Source organism: Alligator sinensis, unplaced genomic scaffold (genome assembly GCF_000455745.1).
Source record: "Alligator sinensis unplaced genomic scaffold, ASM45574v1 scaffold592_1, whole genome shotgun sequence".
In the NCBI taxonomy this organism is placed as follows: domain Eukaryota; kingdom Metazoa; phylum Chordata; order Crocodylia; family Alligatoridae; genus Alligator; species Alligator sinensis.
The window spans coordinates 1,401,804-1,422,997 of record NW_005842214.1 but is presented as its reverse complement, the minus strand read 5'-3'; the positions used below and the strand labels follow the sequence as shown (position 1 = coordinate 1,422,997).

The window sequence follows — 21,194 nt, the reverse complement described above, 5'->3', positions numbered from 1 at the left end:
AGTTGAGGCTATTGTTTCCCCTATCTCTAGTGTCTCCTGCCTCATAATTTCACTATTGCTTGGCAAAGTATTAATTGACCAACAGAGGGCAGCAGCTTATCATTTTGGCAATCACGGACTGCTTTTTACCCTTAGACCCATCCTATAAGGGATTCCTCCTTCCCACACCTATCAGCTGCCCCACAGAACTTCATATTCTGCACCCTAATCATATTTTGCCCCACACAACAGTGGTACAAACTGGGATGGAGAAAATACATCTTTACCAGGATGGCTAAAATGCTCTAGATCAGGGGTTTTCAACCTTTTTAGCAAGTGTACCCCTTCTGGTGGCAATGAGGGGGGAGGGGTTGGGGCTCGCATGCAGGCTTCATGCCCAGCCAATTGCGTGCCACCCATCAGCAGCAACCAGCTGTGGCACCAGCCTTGGAAAAGTGGTGCGCGGCGGTGGGCAGCAGCAGCATACCCCCTGTGACCTTTCCAAGTACCCCTAGGGGTATGTGTAGCCCCGGTTCATAACCCCTGCTCTAGATGCTCCCACTAGGAGGAGCTGACTGTGTTTTGTTCTAGCTCTGCAAAGGGTACTGAGACAAACTCTCTTTTCCCATTTTCCTGCAGCCAGAGATGAGAGATTCACAAGGGAAGAGTCGGAGCACTGGAGTGGTCACGCCACAGCAGTAAAGGGGTGCTGCTGTGAAAGGGATCAGAACGTGTGATCAGCAGCTGAAAATGTTGGGTGTCTATGTGAATGTGTAACTCCGATGGTTGCCACACTGGGGCATTGCATCATTTTTGCTTGGGTATGTTTTGGCTCATTGACATATAAAAGCCCCAGGAACCAAACCTATCCCTTCTGAGGCAAACCCAGAGTTGAGGAGACAAGAGGTTTTTTTCTGTTGACTTGTTCACTCCCAGGTGTATCTTTTCTTCCTAGGTGTCAATCAGTGCATGAAACTTAATGCCTAGCTGAAGTGAGCAGCATTTGTCTGTCTCAAAAGAAATACTCAACCTTCCTCACTCTTAAATGGCAGTCAATGAGATTAAACTGCAGCCTGCATTTGGATAACGTTCTCTGGTGTGCAAGATATTGAATACTCTAGTGGCTTCCCAGGTGGCGTGGTTTCAAGCACTCCACCCCCAAAGCATATTAGAATGCCTGCATATGCCTGTCAGCACAGTGGGAATTAATGCAGGAATTGTAAGGTGGGCAAGAAACCCACCTGAGGATATGGCAACAGGTAGTATTGAAAGGGGAACTGCTGGGCTGGAAGAAGGTTACTGCTGGAGTCTTTCAAGCATTGGTTTTAGGACTAATCTTACCAAAGCTCCTGCTTCTTGTTTATTTAATATTCTCATCTCATGACTTTGGCACAAAATGTAAGAAGAATATGCTGACAGGTTTTGGATGACCACAAGATGTGTTTTCATCATGGAAGATCAGGATAATGTGCAGGAAGAATTGCATGAATTTGAGCACTGGAGTAATCGAAATGAGATGAAACAGTACAAAGTGGTTATGCATTTTTGGAGATTAATTATCAGAGTTGCTTCAAGCAGCTAGAACCTCGTCAGCTGGAACAACTAAAAAGCAGAAAGATTTGGATGTGCTGGTCAGTCACAGGATGACTATAAACCTCTATTGTGATAGTCACAGGAAAGAAAAATGCCGTCTTGTATTGTATCTGGAGAGAGATTATCAGTAAAGGGCATTTTATGCCATTGTATAAGACCCTGGTAAGTCTTTATCTGGAATTATATGCAATTTTGGTCATTTTGATTCCAGAAAAAAATACAAGTTGGAACAGGGGAAGAGTTAATTAGATAAGTAGAAGAATGGAGAGTCTTCTTACAAAAGAAGGCTGAAAGAGGTTGGCTTGTTTAGCCTAGTAAATGAAGGCTGAAAAGAGAAACAATCTCTCCCTACATTACTCAAGAATGCAAATATTCTTCATTCTTGGATGAAGACTAAATCAGCAAATGCTTAGCATGACCCTGAACATTCTCCAAAAGGGACATGGGACCATTTCCCAGGCTGGACAGCTCTTGGAGGTCACTGTGAGAGGAAGCTCCTAGAGATGGGGTAGGAAGATTTCTTTTGAGAATAAGCCTATGACTGGATCATGCATGAAGATTTCTCTTTGAAACTTGCTGCTCCAATAACAGAAAAAGCTACACCTGGTATGGAGAACAGTCCTAGCCCTACCAGGGTCTGGACTCTGTCTCTCCTGTACTAATTTACCTGAGAGGAAATCCTTTCAAACAGAATGATCAGTGTCCTGTGTGGAGTCTGTGCAGCATCTGATGTGGAGTGAATGTGCTACTGGGATAAGGCTGGGCTATGGGGCAACTCCCATAAGCAAGTCTTCCTTGGGCTCCATAGCCCATTTCATGTGGATGTCCATCTCCTGTAGCTTGCAGTGTTTTTGCATTTGTGGTTTGGGTTTCTACACTAACCCCCTTGCACAGTACCCCTGCCTCTTGTACCTAAACCAGTGCTTTGTATACTGACCACACAACTTTGTAGCTTATAGACTGTCACTTTCCCTGGTCTTGTTCAGTCTCTGTTGTGCGTTGTTTCAACGTGGTGCTGGCACGGGGTTTCTGTTTGCAACCCCAGATGATGTGGGGAGGGTGGTTGTAGAAGAGCCTCTGTTTCTTAGCCTTCACCGGGGATTGTGTCCCGTGGCTGGTCCCTTAAAATGAGATGCTGTTAGCACTATTTTCATTTACTGTCTGAAATGACTCACTCCTACTTGACACAGATACAGTCCCTAGCTGAAAATAACTGCTTAGGTTCATATACTGCTCAACATTAATAGCCTGCTCCTTTGCTGTAGAGAGCAGACTGTTTCCCACCTGGGATGAAATATTTACATTATGTATTGGGGCCTTCACTTTGAACCCATAAATGAACTTGGGACTATAAATGGAAACTGACTCAAAGGTATCTGAAAGGATGAGTGGAGAAGTTGGGGCAGCGGTACTGTGTCCAAAAGCAGTTTTATTAAAGAGCAGCTAAATAACCTTTCCATCCCACTAATAACATTAGGACACTGACCCTAGTTTTCTTTTCCCAGAGGAATCCATTGGCCAGACTTCCCAAGGAAACAAGTGAGTTGCTCCTGGCCTCAGTTTGATATTTCCAGCTCCTCTTTAAAGGGGCTTGTGTTTTGTCCCCCATAATCCTTACCCAGCAGGCCCCCACTTTCTGATGGCAGAAGGTTGCAGGGGAAGGAGATTCTCTCTGTCCCGTGCTGCAGGGGGGGAAAGGGGAAAATTGCATTTTGTATCTTTATAGAATTCAAAAACTGTGAGTTTTGTCATTTGGAAGGTTTCATGCTTACACAACAGTTTGTAAATATGACACACTTTTTTTATAAATGTCTTTAACCCACTATGTGTTGTGTTTCAACTAATTTTGTTTGGTTGCCATGGTGCAAGATCCAGATATAGCTTGGGAATTTGCAGGACAAAGACAGAAAGTCTCCAGAAGGCCTATTGGAGAGCTTTATGGATGTGTGGAGGGAAACAGGCACTTCTGCTGTTTCATCCCTGCTATTTGTGTTCTGGTGACAGAAGCACCCACAGTGTGCTAGGTGCCGTGTACAAGACATTTCCTTTCTTGAACAGCTTTCAGTGTGAGGGAAAGAATTGTGATGGAAGAAGGAAGTAAATTATACAGTTTATTTTTGGTCTTGACACAGGAGGATGGCTTTGCAGGCTATCTTACAGAGGGAGTTTGATGTGGAGAGCAACACGGGAAGAGTGAAGATGTTAGGCTGTTTCCACAATTAAGACAGCCAGCCATCACTGACAATAAAACCAAAGGATAGAAAAATAGTGGAGCACAGCTGTGAACGCTGAGAGTGAGGATATTGCTGAGTTAGTTGTGGGTGGGAAAGTTTTCCATCTTGAATGTGATGGAGGAAGTGGTAAAATCTAACTGGTCTGGATGCAAGGGACAAAACTGGGATTACATATGAAAGATGGTATAGCCAGCCTGTGTTGGAGATGGAAAATCGGGTGATGTCAGTGATTGAAGCTTGTCCTGTGACTGCTTCTGCTAAGTCATGAAACAAGGGTGAGTACACAAGTGACAGTCTTAGCCCACTGCAAGATGTTAAAGTAAAGGCGCATGGCAGGAAACGTGGTTGTGGGGTCCCACATCAGATCCCATCATGCCATATTGTCAATGAAGGTGCAGCCCTGGTCAGCTGTGTGGCACTCCCAGCCTCTGGAGAACATGGGAGATTTGAAAGGGTCCAGAGGCTGGATATTACCACACATTCAATTAAACATGATAGGAGCCAGCTGGCTTCTCATAAAGCTATTACACATATAATAACTTTGGCTTATTCCTTGTTTTATCACACCATTGATTGTATGAACGTGTGGCCAGGTCACTAAAGACATGATTAGCCAGTGAATCGTGTCTTAAGTGTAATGTCTGTCAGGGGCCTTAGAAACTAATAGGTGAGGGAGTGAGTAGCCCTAAGAAATACAAAAACAATCTAGTTAATGATGCAAAAGTGTTGAAGGTAATCTTGTATCCATATTATACCTTCTTTGAGACTTTTAAAGTGCACCAACTCCTATAGTACAATTTTTTTTTTCTCCTTAGAAAATTGCCCCAGATACTCTACTCTTGAGCAGCAGTAATCTTCAGAAAGTACCTTGGGTACTAGACACTTCTAGCTGCACAATTGTGCCTCCAAGCTGAGCAACAAATAAGGAGATGAAGGTTAAGAGAAGTCCTGTGCAAGAGTGTAGCATTCCAAGTACTTACCTTAAAAATTTCAGTGGCTGAAACTACTTTAGATGTAGCTGACTTGTACTCTAGCTCTAAGTAACTGAACATGAAATCCTAGCAATCTGCATGTATTACTTGAACAACCTGGGAAATGAGCCAGTTTGCCCCCTGATTTGATCTAGGGAATTTGGAGTTGTATATCCAAAAGTTTTTTTTAGCATTAAACATACATTTAGGAACTAATCTGTGTGAACAGTTGAGAGGAAAAATAAGCAGCAGGCTAGAATGGAATTAAGATTACTGTAGACAGGTGTTTGAAAATATGATTACCTTCCCACATGCAACACTCCTTCTTTAGGGAGAATTTGTCATAGGACCTGTATCTCACTAGCTGTAGATCAAGGCTATAGTTGTGACACATGCTTTGTATTTTTATTTTTTTACAGGCAACTAAGGTAGAGAGCAATTTGACAAAGGTCCCAAGAGTTCTGTGAGAACAATTCTAATTCCAAAAGTGATTTGTGCATGGGAGAGGATACTGGGAGGAAGCAGTTTAGAAATGTAGTTACTGCAGGGTGAGCAAAAACTGGTTGCTCATACATAGAGAGTGGGAAGCTGAGAAGCCAGCTAACTGAATCCTGATAGCTTGGGACAAGTTCAAGAAAGAAGTGATAATGATCTAGGCACTAACTCCCTTCTGAGCCTGGAAGAATCTCTTCAGTTTCCATCTAGTAGGAATTGCAATAGGCTAGGCCAGTGGTTGTCAACTAGGGGTACATGTACCCCTAGGGGTATTTAGAAGGGTTGCAAGGGGGTACACAGAACTGATGTGGATGATTAATTGCTGTGTGTGCGCACAAACCTGTGGTGTGCGGGTGGCCAGGAGTGCAGCATGGACACACAGAGAGCAGCCAGGTCCAGGTGGTAATTCTGCTGTTGGGGGAGGGAGTGGAGCTGGGGCAGCTGGCACAGGACAGGCGGGGGGGTGTTACCGCTGTTATCCATATTCCACGAGGGCACAGAGGGCATGTGCCCCTGGATCTGCAAGGAGGGTGGGCTGTCACTGCAGGTGCAGCTGGGCCAGCATTGGACTCTTCCCAGTGGGGGGCTGGGCCAGACTACACTTGGGGCAGGTGGTGGTACTGGGAGATGGGGCTTGGGGCTACGGCAAATTCTGAAGTGGCTGCAGCTCGGCCTTAGCCCTGCTTCCATAGGCCCGTGCAGTGGCGGAGGGAGTGGGGCTGGGGCAGGGGTAGGTGCTGCCCAGCTGGGGCAGAGCACAGAACTCAGCTACAAGCAGCTTGTCCAGGGGGCAGCAGCTTCCACTGCTGCAAGCACTCTGGGAGGGCACGGGGGGCGTGTGCCCCTGGATGCCCATGCAGGTTGGGCTGTGGACTGGGGCCAGGGCAGTGCTGGACTGTTCCCAGCTGGGGTGTTGGGCTGGGCTGCGGGGTGGGAGGTGGGTTGTTGAGCAGACTACGGCAAATTCTAGAGTGGTTGCAGCCCCTCCTGTAGCCCCCTCCCCTTGCACGGATCTGGGGGCACATGTCCCCCATTCCCTCATGGGGTGCATGCAGCAGCAGGAACTGCCCCCACCCCAGCACCCCCTGGATGAGCCACTTGCAGCTCTGTCCTGCACCCCGCCCTGGCTTTGCAGCACCTGCCCCAGCCCCACTCCCTCCCTCACTGTGGGGGCCTCAATCTGCCCCCCCCCCCTAAAAACCAAAAACAAATATAAAGGGGTACATGAGCTGAAACTTTTGAGACAGAAGGGGTTCACTTGTTAAGAAAGGCTGAAAACCCCTGAGCTGGGCCACTGACTGTAATCATCCATGCCAGACCCTAGTAACAGATGCTAATACTTCAACTAAGCAGTGACTGGCTGCTCCACATAGTGATGGGAAGGGATTGCCCCCAAAGTAACAGTGGAAAGCATTTCCCCAACCTCTGCCTTGTCTAACCACAAATTAATTCCAGGAGCAAAAGGCTCCTGGAAGACCTGCTTACCCTCTGGCCTAGTCTCTGATCTTAACCTCCCAAACAGCAACACACACAACAGCAGCAGCTGGCTTGGCTTTAGGCAGTTGTCTTAGCCATCGTTCCCATGTTTGAAATGTGCAAACAGTTGTCTAAAATAAAAAGATGATAAAGTGGCTTCAAAAGAGACTTGCTCAAAAATGGAAAAGTAGTTTCAGTTTAGTTTATTATCAGTTAAGTTTATTAAGGATTCTGGCTGAAAGCCACACTCCTGGAAATGACATGAAAAACATACAACTGTAATATAAATAAATTTAGGCAAAAATAACAGAAATACAAATATAATAAAATAGAGCCAACCATTATAAAAAATAGTATAATTATTAGTATAAATATGGTAATAAATCAAATCATGAATCTATAAAAATGTTGTGCATAGATTCACAATTGACACAGTAAAATCAGATATAGTATTAAAATGTATCAATTGTATCAACAGTAAAGGATGTTTAACTCTAATCACTTCAGCCCTATATATAAGCAAAAATTGCAAGACCATATACGAAATATGGATCTGTTTGCTGGAAGAGCCAGATTAAATGGAAAAGTAGAAAACTTATGCTAGATAAAGGGAACTGGATAAAAGCAGTGGTGCCAGGACAGAGTGATAGAGTTGGTGTTGTGAGAAAATGGAGAGTGAAAACATCAGAAGAACCAAGTCTTATCTGTCCAGTATAAACTTGGCCATGGTAGTCAAATGGTTGGGTGTAAAATCAGGTGGCTGACTTACAGACCCTGTCAAATTATGCTCTATATTTTTTGAGTACCAGATGTTGCTTGCTTATACTATTTCTCAGCTGGAAGTTCTCTTTATTAGGAAGACAATGGCTGAAATAGTTGAGCTTCCAGTAATCATGATAGAATGAACTAAGGCAGGGGTTGCCAATGTGTGGCATGCAGCAGATTAGGGAACAAATAGCACAGCAGCAGATAGGGCAGTAAGTAAAAAGCAGAGCAACAGACTGGGTAAGGGAAAGGGATTAGAGTGGCAGTTAGGGAGGGTGCAGGCTAATTTGTGGGCTGATTGACCCCTACTGAACTAAGGTGAAGTGTTATGCATGAAGAAATGGGCCTCTCCAGGGCCAGTGAGCTACAACTAGGAAACACTTAATGAAACCTTAGAGCATGAAGAGCCTCAAAATGGGTGTGTGTGGAGCTACAGTGTTTGCTTGAAGCTCTTATGTGGTGTAGGAAATGGTTCTCCTTGGGGTGTGCTATGGGGAAAGTAACTGGAGGATAGCATTTTCTAACTTGCTTGAGTATAGCAGCTGTGCAATAGCAAACAGAGGTGGTACTAGCTGCTGGGAAGAATCCAAACCACTGGAGTGTAAAAGCCGTGGCTTCACCATCAGTTCATTCCTTTCAATTTGACAAATTCTCCATCCACTTCCTTTCCACCTAATGCTTAGTAGAGTTGAAACCAATGTTGTGCTGTACCATTGCCAGTGAGACAAAAATGTTAGGAATAGGATTTATTCAGCTAGTTATCCATGTTTCTACTTCAAAAGCTGCCTCTGCAGCAGAAAGCACTAAGTAGGTCCTATACAAACAACAAAATTAATTTTGCAATCAATACTGATTGTTTTTCTTCTGTTTTTCCTGCACATTTATTTCAGGTCCTTAAGTAAAACTTAAAAAAAAAAAGAAAGAAAATAATGCTGAGTTCAGAGATGGATGATGTAAAGAAGAGGTAGAAAGTGCTGGAAAAACTAAGACCTGCTTAAGGGGGGGGGGAATATGACAGTTTTATGTGCAAAACTATTAGTATGGTGATCATAGATTGCCACATCTCTTGTCATAACGGAAAAGTGGACACCCTATGGGACCTACAGGTCTGTCAATTTTAAGGCAAGCAAAAGGAATGCATATAGTCCACAATTGACATGTGGAACTTAAAGCCACAAGATAATCGAGCCAAAGAAGGTACTTTAAAACAAAATGAGAGGTCAGTGTGGATATTGTTAACATCTATTAAATCAAAGGACTATTGAGGGATGGAGGGGAGTGAGAAATGTCTACTACTTCCTGTTCCAGACCATGGACCAAATAACATGGCCTGGACTTGGGATGTGTTGAAGTGATTTGATGTAGCGATGCTGGACATGGGAGGAAACCTGTTACATACAGCACACTTCAGAATTGTTCCTTGTGACAGAAAGGCTTCCAAGACAGATATAAGCATTGTCATATAGGTGTCTGTAGCAGAAGAGAGAACTTGGATGGCCTGCTGTCCAGACTCAGTATGGGAATTCTAATAGTCCTAACAAGAGGGCTGTGTATCATAACTGTGAAACTAAAATGCTACAATCTGCCAAGTAGCTGGCTGGATTTCCATTTCAGCACTGTGCAGAGCAGCACACATTCTGTTGTACTAATTTAGCAAGAGAGCCAGCAAGTGAATGCAGAAGGTATAATGCTCATGGACTAGTTTGAAGATGAGTGCAGGGCTATAGCAACAAAGAATGACTTTGGGTTCCAGTCACAAGTATTATTTGGAGACCATTTTTAAAAGTATTTATCACTCTAGTTCAGGGGTTCAACTGTCCCAGATGCCTGAAGGTGATATGGTACACGGAGTTGTCTTTTAATCTCTAAGAGCATGCAGGGCTTCTCTTGTCAAGAGATGAAGTGGGAACTTCATGATTTTATTGAGAAGGGATAAATCTCATCTACTGAGAACATGCTTAATCTGTGGCTTGAGTTCCAACAATGAGAAGCATGTAGCGCCTCCACTCATCTGTGCACAGGCACATCCCAGCTAAACTAAAGCATGTATCCCATGTAGCTTGATCAATTATGTTTTAGTTGAACAATCTCATATGGGATAGACTGAAGAAGAGAAGATTGAGGGGGGGATTTGATAGCAGCCTTTAGCTATCTGAAGGGTGATTACAATGAGGATGGAGCTAGACTGTTCTCAGTGGTGGCAGATGGCAGAATAAGGAGCAAGGGTCTCAAGCTGCAGTAAGGGAAGCTTAGGCTGGATATTAGGAAAAACTCTCTCACTAGAAGGATGGTGAAGCACTGGAACAGCAGTGGTGGAATCTCCGTTCTTGGGGGTTTTCAAGGCCCAGCTCAACAAAGCCTTGGCTAGGATGATCTAGTTGGGGATGGTCCTACTTTGAGCAGGAGGTTGGAGTAGATGATCTCCTGAGGTCCCTTCCAACCAATATTACCTCTAAAGTGTAATGATCCATGAGCACACAGCTTTGGTCCGTGAGCGCGCCACTTCAGTCCGTTCCCGTTAACAGTGTAACAAACATGACCACTTGAATAGTAATTGAGTTCTGCTTAAACAATCTTATGTATTGTTTGGATAAGCCTGGTGGGGCTCTGCAATGTGCCTCAAGGACAGCAGCAAGGTATTGTGTTTACAGGGTATTATATATTCATGAACAGATTTAAGAGTTAAAATTGTCAGTTGTCACAAACAACTGGAGGGTTAGGGTCTGATTCCCCTCACACAAAATCAGATACCAGCATAACCTCAGTACCTGAGTGTGTATTGATGAAGAAACTCCTACAAGTACTTGCATATTAACTTAAATAGCTTTACCCAAACATTGTGCCAAAGAAAAGTAAAATAAAGAAAGCAGTAAAAGAGTTCTGTGCACCACTAAAAGTCATGTGAACTGCTTACATGCCATGGTTTCCTTCTATGGTGTTTATAGGCCCATATTTTCTTTTCATCTATGCCTTTGCAAATCAGCAGTGACTTAATTGAAAAATAGAAACTTACAGTGGTGTAGAACTTGTATGAGAGGGAAATCACATTCAGGGCCAGCCAACAATCTTTGGGGACCTGCTACAGGATGCAGTTCTGGGGCCTCCTGATCCCTCGCCGGGGCCCGCAACTCCTCCCGGCACTCAGCCAGTAATTAAATGAACGTCCCAGCACACTGGATGCAGCGGAAGAGGTGGCATATTCCGACCACAACAAGGTAGAAAAAACAGTCAGACCAGTTCCCTGGTGTCACGAGGAGGCACTCTGCCCCCTCCCCTCGCCTCGGGGAGGAGCCGCTGTCTGAGACATGAGGAGCTTACCTCTGGTAAATGTCCTGTGCCACCAGGCTCCTGATGCCTCTGCTGCGCTCCTCTCCAGGTGGGTATGCAGCAAGATTTTAAATTGTGCGCAGCCGCGCATGTGCACACCTTGGAGGGAACCTTGCTTCCAACCCTAATTTTCTTTGATAATGTATACAAGTATTTATATTGCATGTAGTCTTGAGTCAGTGCATATCACCCATTCCTATTGTAATCTCAGCTGTAGACCAAATGGTTCCAAAATATTAACCTAGCCCTTTATTGGAAATAGGTAAAGGACCACTCTAAACAGGGAGTTTTAAGAGAAAGTCTTTAAAGGTTCTGAGTTCCTGTGGAAGCCAATGTAGACATAAGCACTTGACTGCAGATAGAGCAACAGGGCCCAGAACTGGTGGCAGTTACCTTGAAAAAGAAAAGTCTAATTTCCTAAGTATTGTAGCCTCTCCATGTAAAATAGGATCCAAACTTCTACTCGACTTAACTGTGCTAATATAAGACAAGGTAGATTTGTGCCTTATAAACTAAGCTAGATATATATAGCTTAGTATATCAAGGTGCAAATCTACCCTGCCTGTATATATAATTGGCCAGATATAAATATGTAACACAAGCTTTCATGGGCCTGAGCTCATTTTAATCAGATGCTGTGAAAGGATGTGCATGAAGCTTTGTATAAGGAAGAAAAACTGGACTACAAAAGCAGAAGAAGGAAGAGCAGTGCTGGAAGAGGCAAATGTGCAGATAGTAAACCCATGGAAACAAAGGAATTGCAAAATGTAATGCAGGTAACAGGTTAAGAATGCACAGTTCCTTTTTAAACTATGCTTAAGCAATCTAGTGTGGGGGTGACTTCCTGTTCTGCAGTTTCCCAGTCAAATAGTTTTTAAAAGTTTGCTCTCTGAGACCAGCCACCCTCAGGTGAATGATGGAGTGTCCAGGGAGACTCACGTATTCTGCCATAGGCAGACTTATGAAAATTGCATTGCTTCATGGTGAGTTCCCAGCTTGTTTCATCCCACTAGAGCTCGCCCACTAGTGGGCATATTTAGCCAACATGTAATTTAGCCTCCAAGAACAGCTACTGATGCATATCCATGCCCAAACCTAGATCCCCCAATAGGTGGTGACCTAAGGAAATGTGCTCTTCTATGCACATGGGGCGAGATATGGGATATCACTATACCCAGACTACTTATAGAAATATGAAAACAGACATTGTGGTGGCCCAGCATAAGCAAAGGCACAGGCAGCTATGGCTGGCAGTGCTTCACTTGTTAAAGTCCAGCCTGTGTGGCCTAGGTTCCAAGCACAGCTTCAAAACAAAGGGATCACCTGATCTGATACCTAAATTGGCAGGGTTGGGTCAATGAACCATTGTTCCCAAGAGAACTCAAGCATGGTCACATTGATAGACCTGCTTAAACGAAGGATGAAAGCCCTACTTGTTCCCAACAGTGGAGCCCATGGCCAAGCTCTACTACTGTTGAATCACACTTCCATGGACTAGGGTTTGCCCCTCAAGGTCAGGGGCGATGCATAGGGGGTGCACGCAGGTGCATGTGCACCCCCTGAGTGTGGCAGCACACCCCCTACAGAAAGGCTGTTGGCAGTATCTGTGGGTGGTTGCTGACCCCTGGTTGGCACCCCCTTTGTGCCCCCCCCCCCCCTCCCCTGCCGCCACTGGCACTGGGGGTGTCTACGGGAGCCCTCACTTACCACTGCCGTGCTTCTGCCACAATGCTTCTGTTGCTGCCATGCCCCCCCCCAGCCGCTGGGGGCACACATGGTTCATGCTCAAAGTGGTATTTGTTTGAGGCTCACTTCACCTCTAACTGGAAGGAGGTGCTCTGGAGAGAGAAAACAATACAGGTTTCCTTTACTTTATGCTGTATGTGTGTTCCTGGAAGATGGCGCATAATTCAAATTCACATAAAGGGAGCCCGCTTTACAATGTAACAAATAGGCATATGTTCCAAGACCTTGACTGTATTGACCCCCAGACCCATTTCTACCACTTTTCCAAGACAATTGTGGTACTCACCAACAGCAAACAGTACATGCAAGCACAGGGTGGTGATGAATGTTACCATAACGGGGATGGCAAATACAGAAACACGTGTCGCAGACAAGGAGTGAGGAGCACAGATCCACACAAGAGATTCTATTTTGGTGCACATCACTCCCACAATGCACCGCACAAAGCAGCTGACTTCGGGCTTCCACCACACCGATCGCATAAGAGTGAAGTTACCTCACACACAACAATTTTTTTGGTATAAAAAGGGGTCATTGCATAAGAGCGAATTTGCACATACAGAACCCACATAAAGTGAAAGATACCTGTATCTCCATACACTAGAGGCACAAGGGTCTTGAAGAAACCTGTTGCAGAAGATGCTGGTGCCTGGGATCCGGCCTAGATGGACGGGGCTTGATTCCAAGCAGCAGTAAATGGTTTCTCTTTGAAACTGGTCTGACAGCTTGACTCTGCCGCTCCCAACTCTGTTGCCTCGACTGGGAGGGAGGCACGAATGCGGAGCTGGATGGGGTGCTTGCACTCTGCCCTAGGAATGAAATGGCCTTATGAAAAGCTGGGCTGCTGCTGCCAGGGGGACTGCTTCCTGGGGGTGGGGGGGACTGAACTGGTGACTTGAATGCCCTACAGCTGGCAGAGACCCAGCCTGGCCCCTTCCCCCAGCCAGCCCTGGGCTGCAGCCTTCTGCGGGGCCCCCCTTGGTTGCTTGGCCCATGATCTGCACCAGCTGCACAGGCCCCTTCAGCTCCCCCAGCCCCTCTCAGCAGGGCCTCCCTGGTGGGCACCTTGGGGTGGGATCTCCAAACAAGGAAATGCCCGGCTGACGGGCAAGGAGCCCTCCTGGGGGCACCCAGTGGTGCCTTGGGCATTAGGGCCCCTCAGCCGCCGCTCCCCCGCCCCTTTACCTGCTGCAGTTCCCCCCCTCCCGCCACCCCCCCCCCCAGAGGGGCGGGGCCGCTGCATCCAGCTGTGGGGGCCGCTGGCTTGCAGCTGGCGCCCTCAGGGGCGTCCTCGGCGTCGGCTTCCAGCTGCGCCCCCACCCCAGTGGATCCGTGCCCGGCTCCCCCTCCTCTCCCCTCCCTGCCTGCCAGCATCAGCAGCATCCATCTCCCTCCCTGCTCCGCCCGCATGGAGAGGGAGAATGGCGGAGAGAGAGAAAGGAGCCACGTCCCCCGCCGGATCGTCTCCCTTCCTGGGGCTGCACCTCGCCTCGCCTCCCAATTTCAGGTACCGGAGCCGCCTCCCTGCCTCCCTGCCCGGAGCCCCGGGTCTGGCCCCGGAGGGAGATGGGGGAAGGGAGATCTCTTTGATCCGCTCTGCTGTCCCTACATCCCTCCGCCTCCCGGGCTGGGCACGGGGTGAAGCCCAGCTCCCTTCTCCCCCACCCCCTTCTCCTGCCCGGGGAAGATCTAGCTGGGGCTGGTCCTGCTCTGAGCAGGGGGTTGGGCTGGGTGACCTCCTGCGGTCCCTTCCGCCCTCATTTTCTACCGTGCTAAGATGCCAGCAGGTGTTTGCACCCCCTGCCCCCTCACTCTTTACTTCTCTCCCAGGCTGTGCCCCTACCGGGGCAAGGGGGCAGGCCGCAGGCTGCCTCCCCCAGGAGACATGCGGAGGCTGCCCCACTGAGGGGGTGGGGGCAGGGGAGAACAATGCCCACCTGGTGCTGGCAGGGGTGCGGTCATCCCTCCCAGTAGGATCAGGGCATTAATGACCCCTCTCCCTCAACCTAGGGTCTCCCCAGCAGGAGCTGCCTGCCCTGGAACAGGTGGTGTCTGTCAAACCATTCTCTGTTATCTAGGGAGGCAAGAGGAGGAGGGGGACAGGTGTCTGGAGAGCCAGAGATGGGCTTTGATCACTTTGAGCAGCCCCTTGCCACGGGAGGGTTGGCATTTAGCTATAGGGTCAGACCCTCCACCCCCCACCCCCCATGGGATTTCTCCTACCAGCTTTGTGGAAGGAGGGGGAACATGGAAGAGCTCTCTCCTGGGTGGGGCTGAGCAACTCTCAGCGTCCCACAGGTGCACATGTGTGCGCACACTCATTCACAGCCTTCCTCACCCCAGGCCCTCTCCCTCAAAATCTACACCTAGGGCTGCCCCCAGATACCCCATGCATGCACCCTTTCTATGCCTACTTCCATATCCTCACACCTCCCTCACCCATCATGCCCACATCCCCACAGCTGCCTTACCTATCTCACCTCCCTGTACATCTCCTATCCCCCCACAAGAAAACCTTGAACTCCCCATACCTCCTTCAGCCTCTTACTTCCAACCCCAGCCTCCATATCCCCATACGTGAGAAGCCTTCCTCCATACTCCCACTTCCTTCTCTGAGAAGCCTTCCTCTCCATTAAAATACAGCCACTCACTCGTCTTCCAGAATCACCTCCAGAATGCATCCTCTCAGGCAAACCCCCATCTCCCAAACCCTACATATGATCTCCCAGAGGCAGAGCCCTGCCCTAGGAGACCAGAAACAAACCCTGGAGGATGCAACAGATTTACAATCGATCCTCTCAGAAACATCCCATCGATTTGGATCACAGAGCTTTGGAATCTGAATGCCGTGGGACTATTCACAATGAGGCCTGCCAGCCGCAGGCAGAGGCAAGAGCAGAGGGAAACTGATGTGCCTCTAGTTGCCTAGATGAGAGATGGGCACAGTGACAGTATGAGGGTCAGGATGCTGCCTGGTGACCCTCTCAAAGCAGGGTTAGGCATGATTTGCATCTTAGGAATGGGGCCATGGCCTCACGCTTTGTCATATATAGACTGTGTCCTTATTTTTACCTGTGGTTTCGGGGTCTGGATGTTATTTGTCTCCTAAAATTCTGAGCAATCATTGAGTGTTGGGAATGGTGGGGCTGTGTGACTGAAACTGCTTCAGGTCTGGAGGGAAGGCAAGTTCTGTACTGAGATTCCAGGCAGGGCAAAGATAGGTGCCCCACATTTGCAGCTACAGGTAAATGTGTTATATTTGATTCTATAGGAGTCCAGGGTCTGAGGTTTGAGGCAGGAGATAATCTGGCATCCTCTTTTTTGAGAGAAAATTGGTATGTGGTCTGGGCTTTGTGGGGCTGCCTCTAGGGGACTTGCCCCCTCTGCAGACTGTCTGTCTGTCATTAGGTTCTGGAGGCTCCTGTGCTGAATAGCCTTGGGGAGTCAGCAGACAGCAGCCTCCTCGCTGCCTTTCAGTTCCAGCACTGCCTGTTTGATTTGTTTGAAGCTATTGCAACATGGCTGGATAAACCCTGCAAATTAAGCAATTAAAGCTGCCTCTGGAAATGTCCACTATGGAGAAATGGCTCGGCCACAGAGCTGGGTAATATGAGCCCAGCAGCAGAGCTCAGTTCAGCCTGGTCCCGTGACAGTCTCGGGCTTGCTGTGTGCTGCTGTCCTAGATACAGCATTTGTCTCCTGGGCTCTTTCTTCTCAAATGTAAACAGCAACACCTAGGGAAGGATGAGCAAGGTGCCAGCACCTTCTGTTGTCCAGATCCTTCGAAATGGAGTCCAAATTCTGACATCCTGAGCTCAGAAAAGGGCTTTACTGATAAAAGGAGCTGGGAATGGTTATGCCTTGTGAAGAGAGGTGTCCCAGTTCTGAGATGTATTTAAGAGAGTATGGGGGGGCTTTACAGTTAAGATGAAACATTCCTAAGTTTGGGGTTCTGTTTTTGAGATTGAAGAAACAATTCTGGGGTTTCTGAGCTTTGGGAAGAATTTTGAGATCTCAAATAATATTTAGTAGTCAGAGTGGCCCCCTGTCTCCCCCCCCATTTTGTTACAAATTATGTTATCTGACAGGTGCCAGCACTAAGGGACCCTGAGAGCTGCATGTAAGGAGAGAGTCTGAATGATAGCTGCCTTTTGATTCATTTAGCCTTGCTGTAGCCAACTCAGCTCCAGCACCTGTGAGAAGAAATCTCTCTCTTAGGGTTCCCATTGTAGAGAGGGCAGCACTGATTTCAGTGAGAGATAAAGAGTCAGGCCAAGGTATGAAATGAAATGCTGTGTGGACCGTGGGAGCATATTAGTGTTGCACTTCTAGCAGAAGGTGAATCCAGTGCCACTGCTGTGCCCACTTTTGAATAGATTCCCACCAGTGTTTCTGTAGGTGAAAGGTACCTGGTGCCCCCCTTAGACCTAGAAGGGAGCCAGTTCTTCCAGATGGCCTCAAATGGACAAGTTGGGAAGAAGGGGTCAGAGGTTCTGGTAAGGTAGCACCTAATATGATGATCTGGCATCACCTGTGAGGGGACTGAGGAGCAAAGGACTGTGGTCTAAGCCCCTTATGTAAAGAGGCCCTTGGGTGGGGAGGTCATCTTCACTATGCGTCTTTGAGGGGAATTCTACAAGTCAGAGATGGAAAAGGCACTATAGGTCCCATTCACTTTTCCATTTGTCTCATGGGCCTGAGGCAGGATTGGTCCCTTCAATCTATTTCCTGTGGATTTGTCCAGTCAACTTTTTCTGGGAGACAGTCTCCAGATGATGCCAATTACCAGTGTCTTTTTCTGGGAGACAATTTCACAGCCTCCCACACAGCCTGCCCGGAAGCTTTTCTTGAGTTTAGACTAAACTTACCTTGCATCATTCCAGCCTATTATTAATTCTACCTCTTGGAATCAATGGAAAACTGCAGGCTTGGGTCTCCCAGAAAGGTGGATGGTCTTAAAGGGAAGTCTCCTCTCCCCTTTCTCACCCAAAGTGAATGCAATGAGGACATCAGCTTAAGCTTCTTTGGGTATAAACCAGCATCACTAAATGAAGTAGATCAGCTGTGCCAGGATATATCTCAGCATGAATCCCTGGGCATGCCTCTGCAACAGGGGGAAATCTGGGGCTTTCCCATTCTGCAGAGATGTTTCTCAAGTCAGATTCCCTGCATGCAAATCTCTGCAAACAGGGAAACCCTGGGTTTCATGGATAGCAGAGGCATGCCTCACGTCAGGGCCTGGCAGAACAATATGTGACGAGGGAGTGCCCTGCTGGGGGATTTCCAGGGTCCACCTGTGCAAATGGGGGAAACCAGGCAGGCACTCCTGGGACTCTAGGGACCCAACCCTATATGCCCTGGGAATGGGCATCTGTCATCTGCCACCACTGAGAACAGTCTAGCTCCATCCTCTTTTGAATGCCCCTTCGGGTAATTGAAGGCTATAATATCCCCTCAGTCTTCTCTTCTCCAGACTAAATAAGCCCAGTTCCCTCAGCCTCTCCTCAGAAATCAAGTCCCCCAGCCCCCTCATCATTTTTGTTGCCCTCTGCTGAACTCTCTCCAATTTGTCCACGCCATTTCTGTAGTTTGGGACCCAAAACTGAACACAGTACTCCAGATGTGGCCTCACCAGTGCTGAATAGAGGGGAATGATCACTTCCTTTGACCTACTGACAACACACATACTAATGCAGCCCAGTATGCCATTAGCCTTTTTGGCAACAAGGACACACTGTTGGCTCATATTCAGCTTATTGTCCACCATAACCCCAAGTCCTTTTCTGCAGAGCTGCTGCCCAGTCAGTCAGCCCCCAGGCTGTACTGGTGCATGAGATTATTCCATCCTAAGTGCAGGACTTTTCACTTGTCCTTATTGAACCTCATGAGATATCTTAGTCCAATCCTCCAATTTGTCCAGCGCTCTAAATCCTAGCCCTACCCTCCAGTAAATCTACTACTCCCCTCAGCTTGGTGTCATCTGCAACCTTGCTGAGGGGACACACTATGCCATCTTCCAGGTTGTTGATGAAGATATTATACAAAACTGGCCATAGAACCAACCCCTGGGGCACACCATTTGATACTGGCTGCCAACTAGATATTGAGCCATTGAGCCTGATGATCAAGCCAGTTTTCTATCCACCTTAAAGTCCATTCAGCCCACCCATACTTCATTAGCTTGCCTGAGAGAATTTTGTGGGAGACAGTTTCAAAAGCCTTGTTAAAATCAAGGCATACCACATCTACTGGTCTCCCTGCATCCACAGAGCAAGCATCTCATCATAAAAGGCAATCAGGTTGGTCAGGCATGACCTGCCCTTGGTGAATCCATGCTGACTGTTCCTAATCACCTTCTTCTCCTTAAAGCAAACAGGTGCCTGCCACAAAATAGCAGCATAAATTCATACCACCTATATCATAGCCATGAATTTTGGGCAATTCTGATGCAACAAGGCCCACAAACAACCGGTTGCTTGACTTTCATGTCACCATAACAATTTTGATGATGGCACAAACGCACTGTCTATTTCCACCCAGAAATGCTTCCTGCCCCTCTCCATACTTTCTAAATAAGCAGATGTCTACAGAGCATAGTGCAACCCAGGCTAACCCTCAATGACATAGCTCAAGTACTGGAAGCACTTCGTACATGCTAGCACAGCACTCCTCCTAGGGTAATTGAACCTCCTGAGAAGCAGGGTATATTAGCCTGGGCAGAAAGCCATGCTATACTACTTCCAGTAGCCAACCTGGCTTGGATATCCACACTGCACTGCATTGGGGCATGTAAGCCTACCCTAAATGATACTTCCAGCTGCAGCACATAGGTTTCACTGTGCCTGCTGATGCTCTGTGACAGCACTGGGCTGGCTCTAAGGTGGTGCAGGAGCAGGACTAGAGTGGTGTGGGACCATAGGGACTACGCTGAGAACCCACCAATTTTTGACAGAGGGTTTCACACAAAAGCTGTTTACCAGTGCTCATCTTTCACTGGAACAGGAATCAGGCTTGCATTAGGGAAGAGCAGACCGTGATGGGGACAAGTGGAAGACACTTCACCTGAATGGTGTTTTTGGTCTATAAGGTGCAAATCTATATTACATTCTGCCTCAGGGGATTTGACATTCGAGCCTCAACACAAGAGGAGGAGGAGGTTGTAAAGTATTACTGGCTGGTAGTGGCTGATTGTCCTGATTCTGCCCAACCCTCCACCTTGCATTAACACCTCTGCAATAAACCATTCCGACTTCACTGGATTTATGCCTGCTTTGAACTTGTGTAAAATAACTACATGAGGTGCAGAGCAGCACTGCTTCTGTCCTCATCCTCAGTGGTGATTGGGGCTGAGAAGGAAAAAGAAGGGGTTATTCATAATTCCCTGTAGCAACCTGCAGGCATATCACTTCATGCTCCAAGTCAGATACAACTTGCAAGTTAGCAGGATTGGGCTTGTCCAGTTCATAGGTGGAAGATGCCTCTAGAAAACCTACAGGAAGTAGTGTTAAAAATGCAACCAAAGGGGTTGGTGGATGATATAGGCCTGTCAGGATCACTTCTTGGCTCTGGTGCAGCCTCTTCCAGTTTCCCAAATAAAGGGAAATAGCATTAGCCTAAATGATGAGATAGGAGGGCTCCTGAGGAAGCAAGAAGCCAGAGGGACTATTTGCATTGGTCAGGGAAGTAGAAAGAGGGAGAGAATATGGCTCCTTTTAGAAGCTTATCTGTCCACAACAAAAGTGTCTGGGCTGCATTCCTGTTATAAAGGCTTTTAAAGAGAGGGAAAGTGTCTAGGGAAAACGGCCTTTTCCATTTTCTTAGGAAGCTTGGGGGAGTGTCCTCAGTCAATGGTACAGGGCTCAATCTCCCCCTCTGTCCATGTGCTATATGGACTGGGGTTTGAGTAACCAACTCAGACAAGCTATTAGAGGTGGGCCCCACATTGGCTTTAATGCTATATAAACCAGAGACCGTTCCAAGGGGGAGGTTTGTCTTCACTGCAAGCAAAAGAGCCTCTGAGGGCCAAGATGTGATCCCAGAAAGTCTGAGATATCCACCACCCCCTCTAATTGCACCTTGTCCTGCAGTGGTGGAGAGCAGGACCTGGGGCTCAACCACCACAGCATTTTCCTTGGAATTAGTACTATGACCAGTGACTCAGCTTAGGGCTGAGAGCTGCTGGCTTTCAAATGGAATATCAAACTAAGGCCCTGACTTCTTTTGGGTATGAGAGATCCACCAGCACTTTGTAAGAGCTGCAGTATTTTTTCTACTGCCCTGTCCAAAATCCAATCCAGATCAGGTGCCCCTATGTTTCCCCCTGCAGGTTCAGACAGATAATAAACTATTTTTTCCTCCCTGTCCTTACTTGTATGGCACTGTTATTTGGCTGTTAAGCAGGTCTCACTGCAGATGTGACTTTATTAAAGTGATAGATAAAGTGATTGCTATATATTAGCACATTTGTGAAAAGCATGTGAGTGTTATTAAGGTGCAGTTTTTAACACTAGCTTTGCTCACTGAGCTCCACAGCTTTTGAGGTGCTGAGGAAGCCAGGGATCTCACCTGCAAGTGGGGACATGCTCAGGGGGTTGCCTTGCCTCTAGGA

The 21,194-nt window shown here is 47.3% G+C and overlaps 2 protein-coding genes across 2 annotated transcripts in view; both read left to right on the top strand.

Annotated features, from left to right (window-relative positions):
- The window catches only part of CRY2 (cryptochrome circadian regulator 2), a 31,799-nt gene extending 28,402 nt beyond the window's left edge, over positions 1-3,397 (top strand). Inside the window, exon 12 of the mRNA XM_025207912.1 lies at positions 619-3,397. The gene's annotated coding sequence lies outside the window, so the exon portion shown is untranslated. The remainder of the gene's footprint in view (positions 1-618) is intronic.
- Positions 3,398-13,827: 10,430 nt separating this feature from the next.
- Positions 13,828-21,194, top strand: part of MAPK8IP1 (mitogen-activated protein kinase 8 interacting protein 1) — a 58,074-nt gene continuing 50,707 nt past the window's right edge. Inside the window, exon 1 of the mRNA XM_006026938.3 lies at positions 13,828-14,093. Within this exon, the coding sequence (XP_006027000.1) occupies positions 14,008-14,093 (86 nt within the window). The 5' untranslated portion in view covers positions 13,828-14,007. The remainder of the gene's footprint in view (positions 14,094-21,194) is intronic.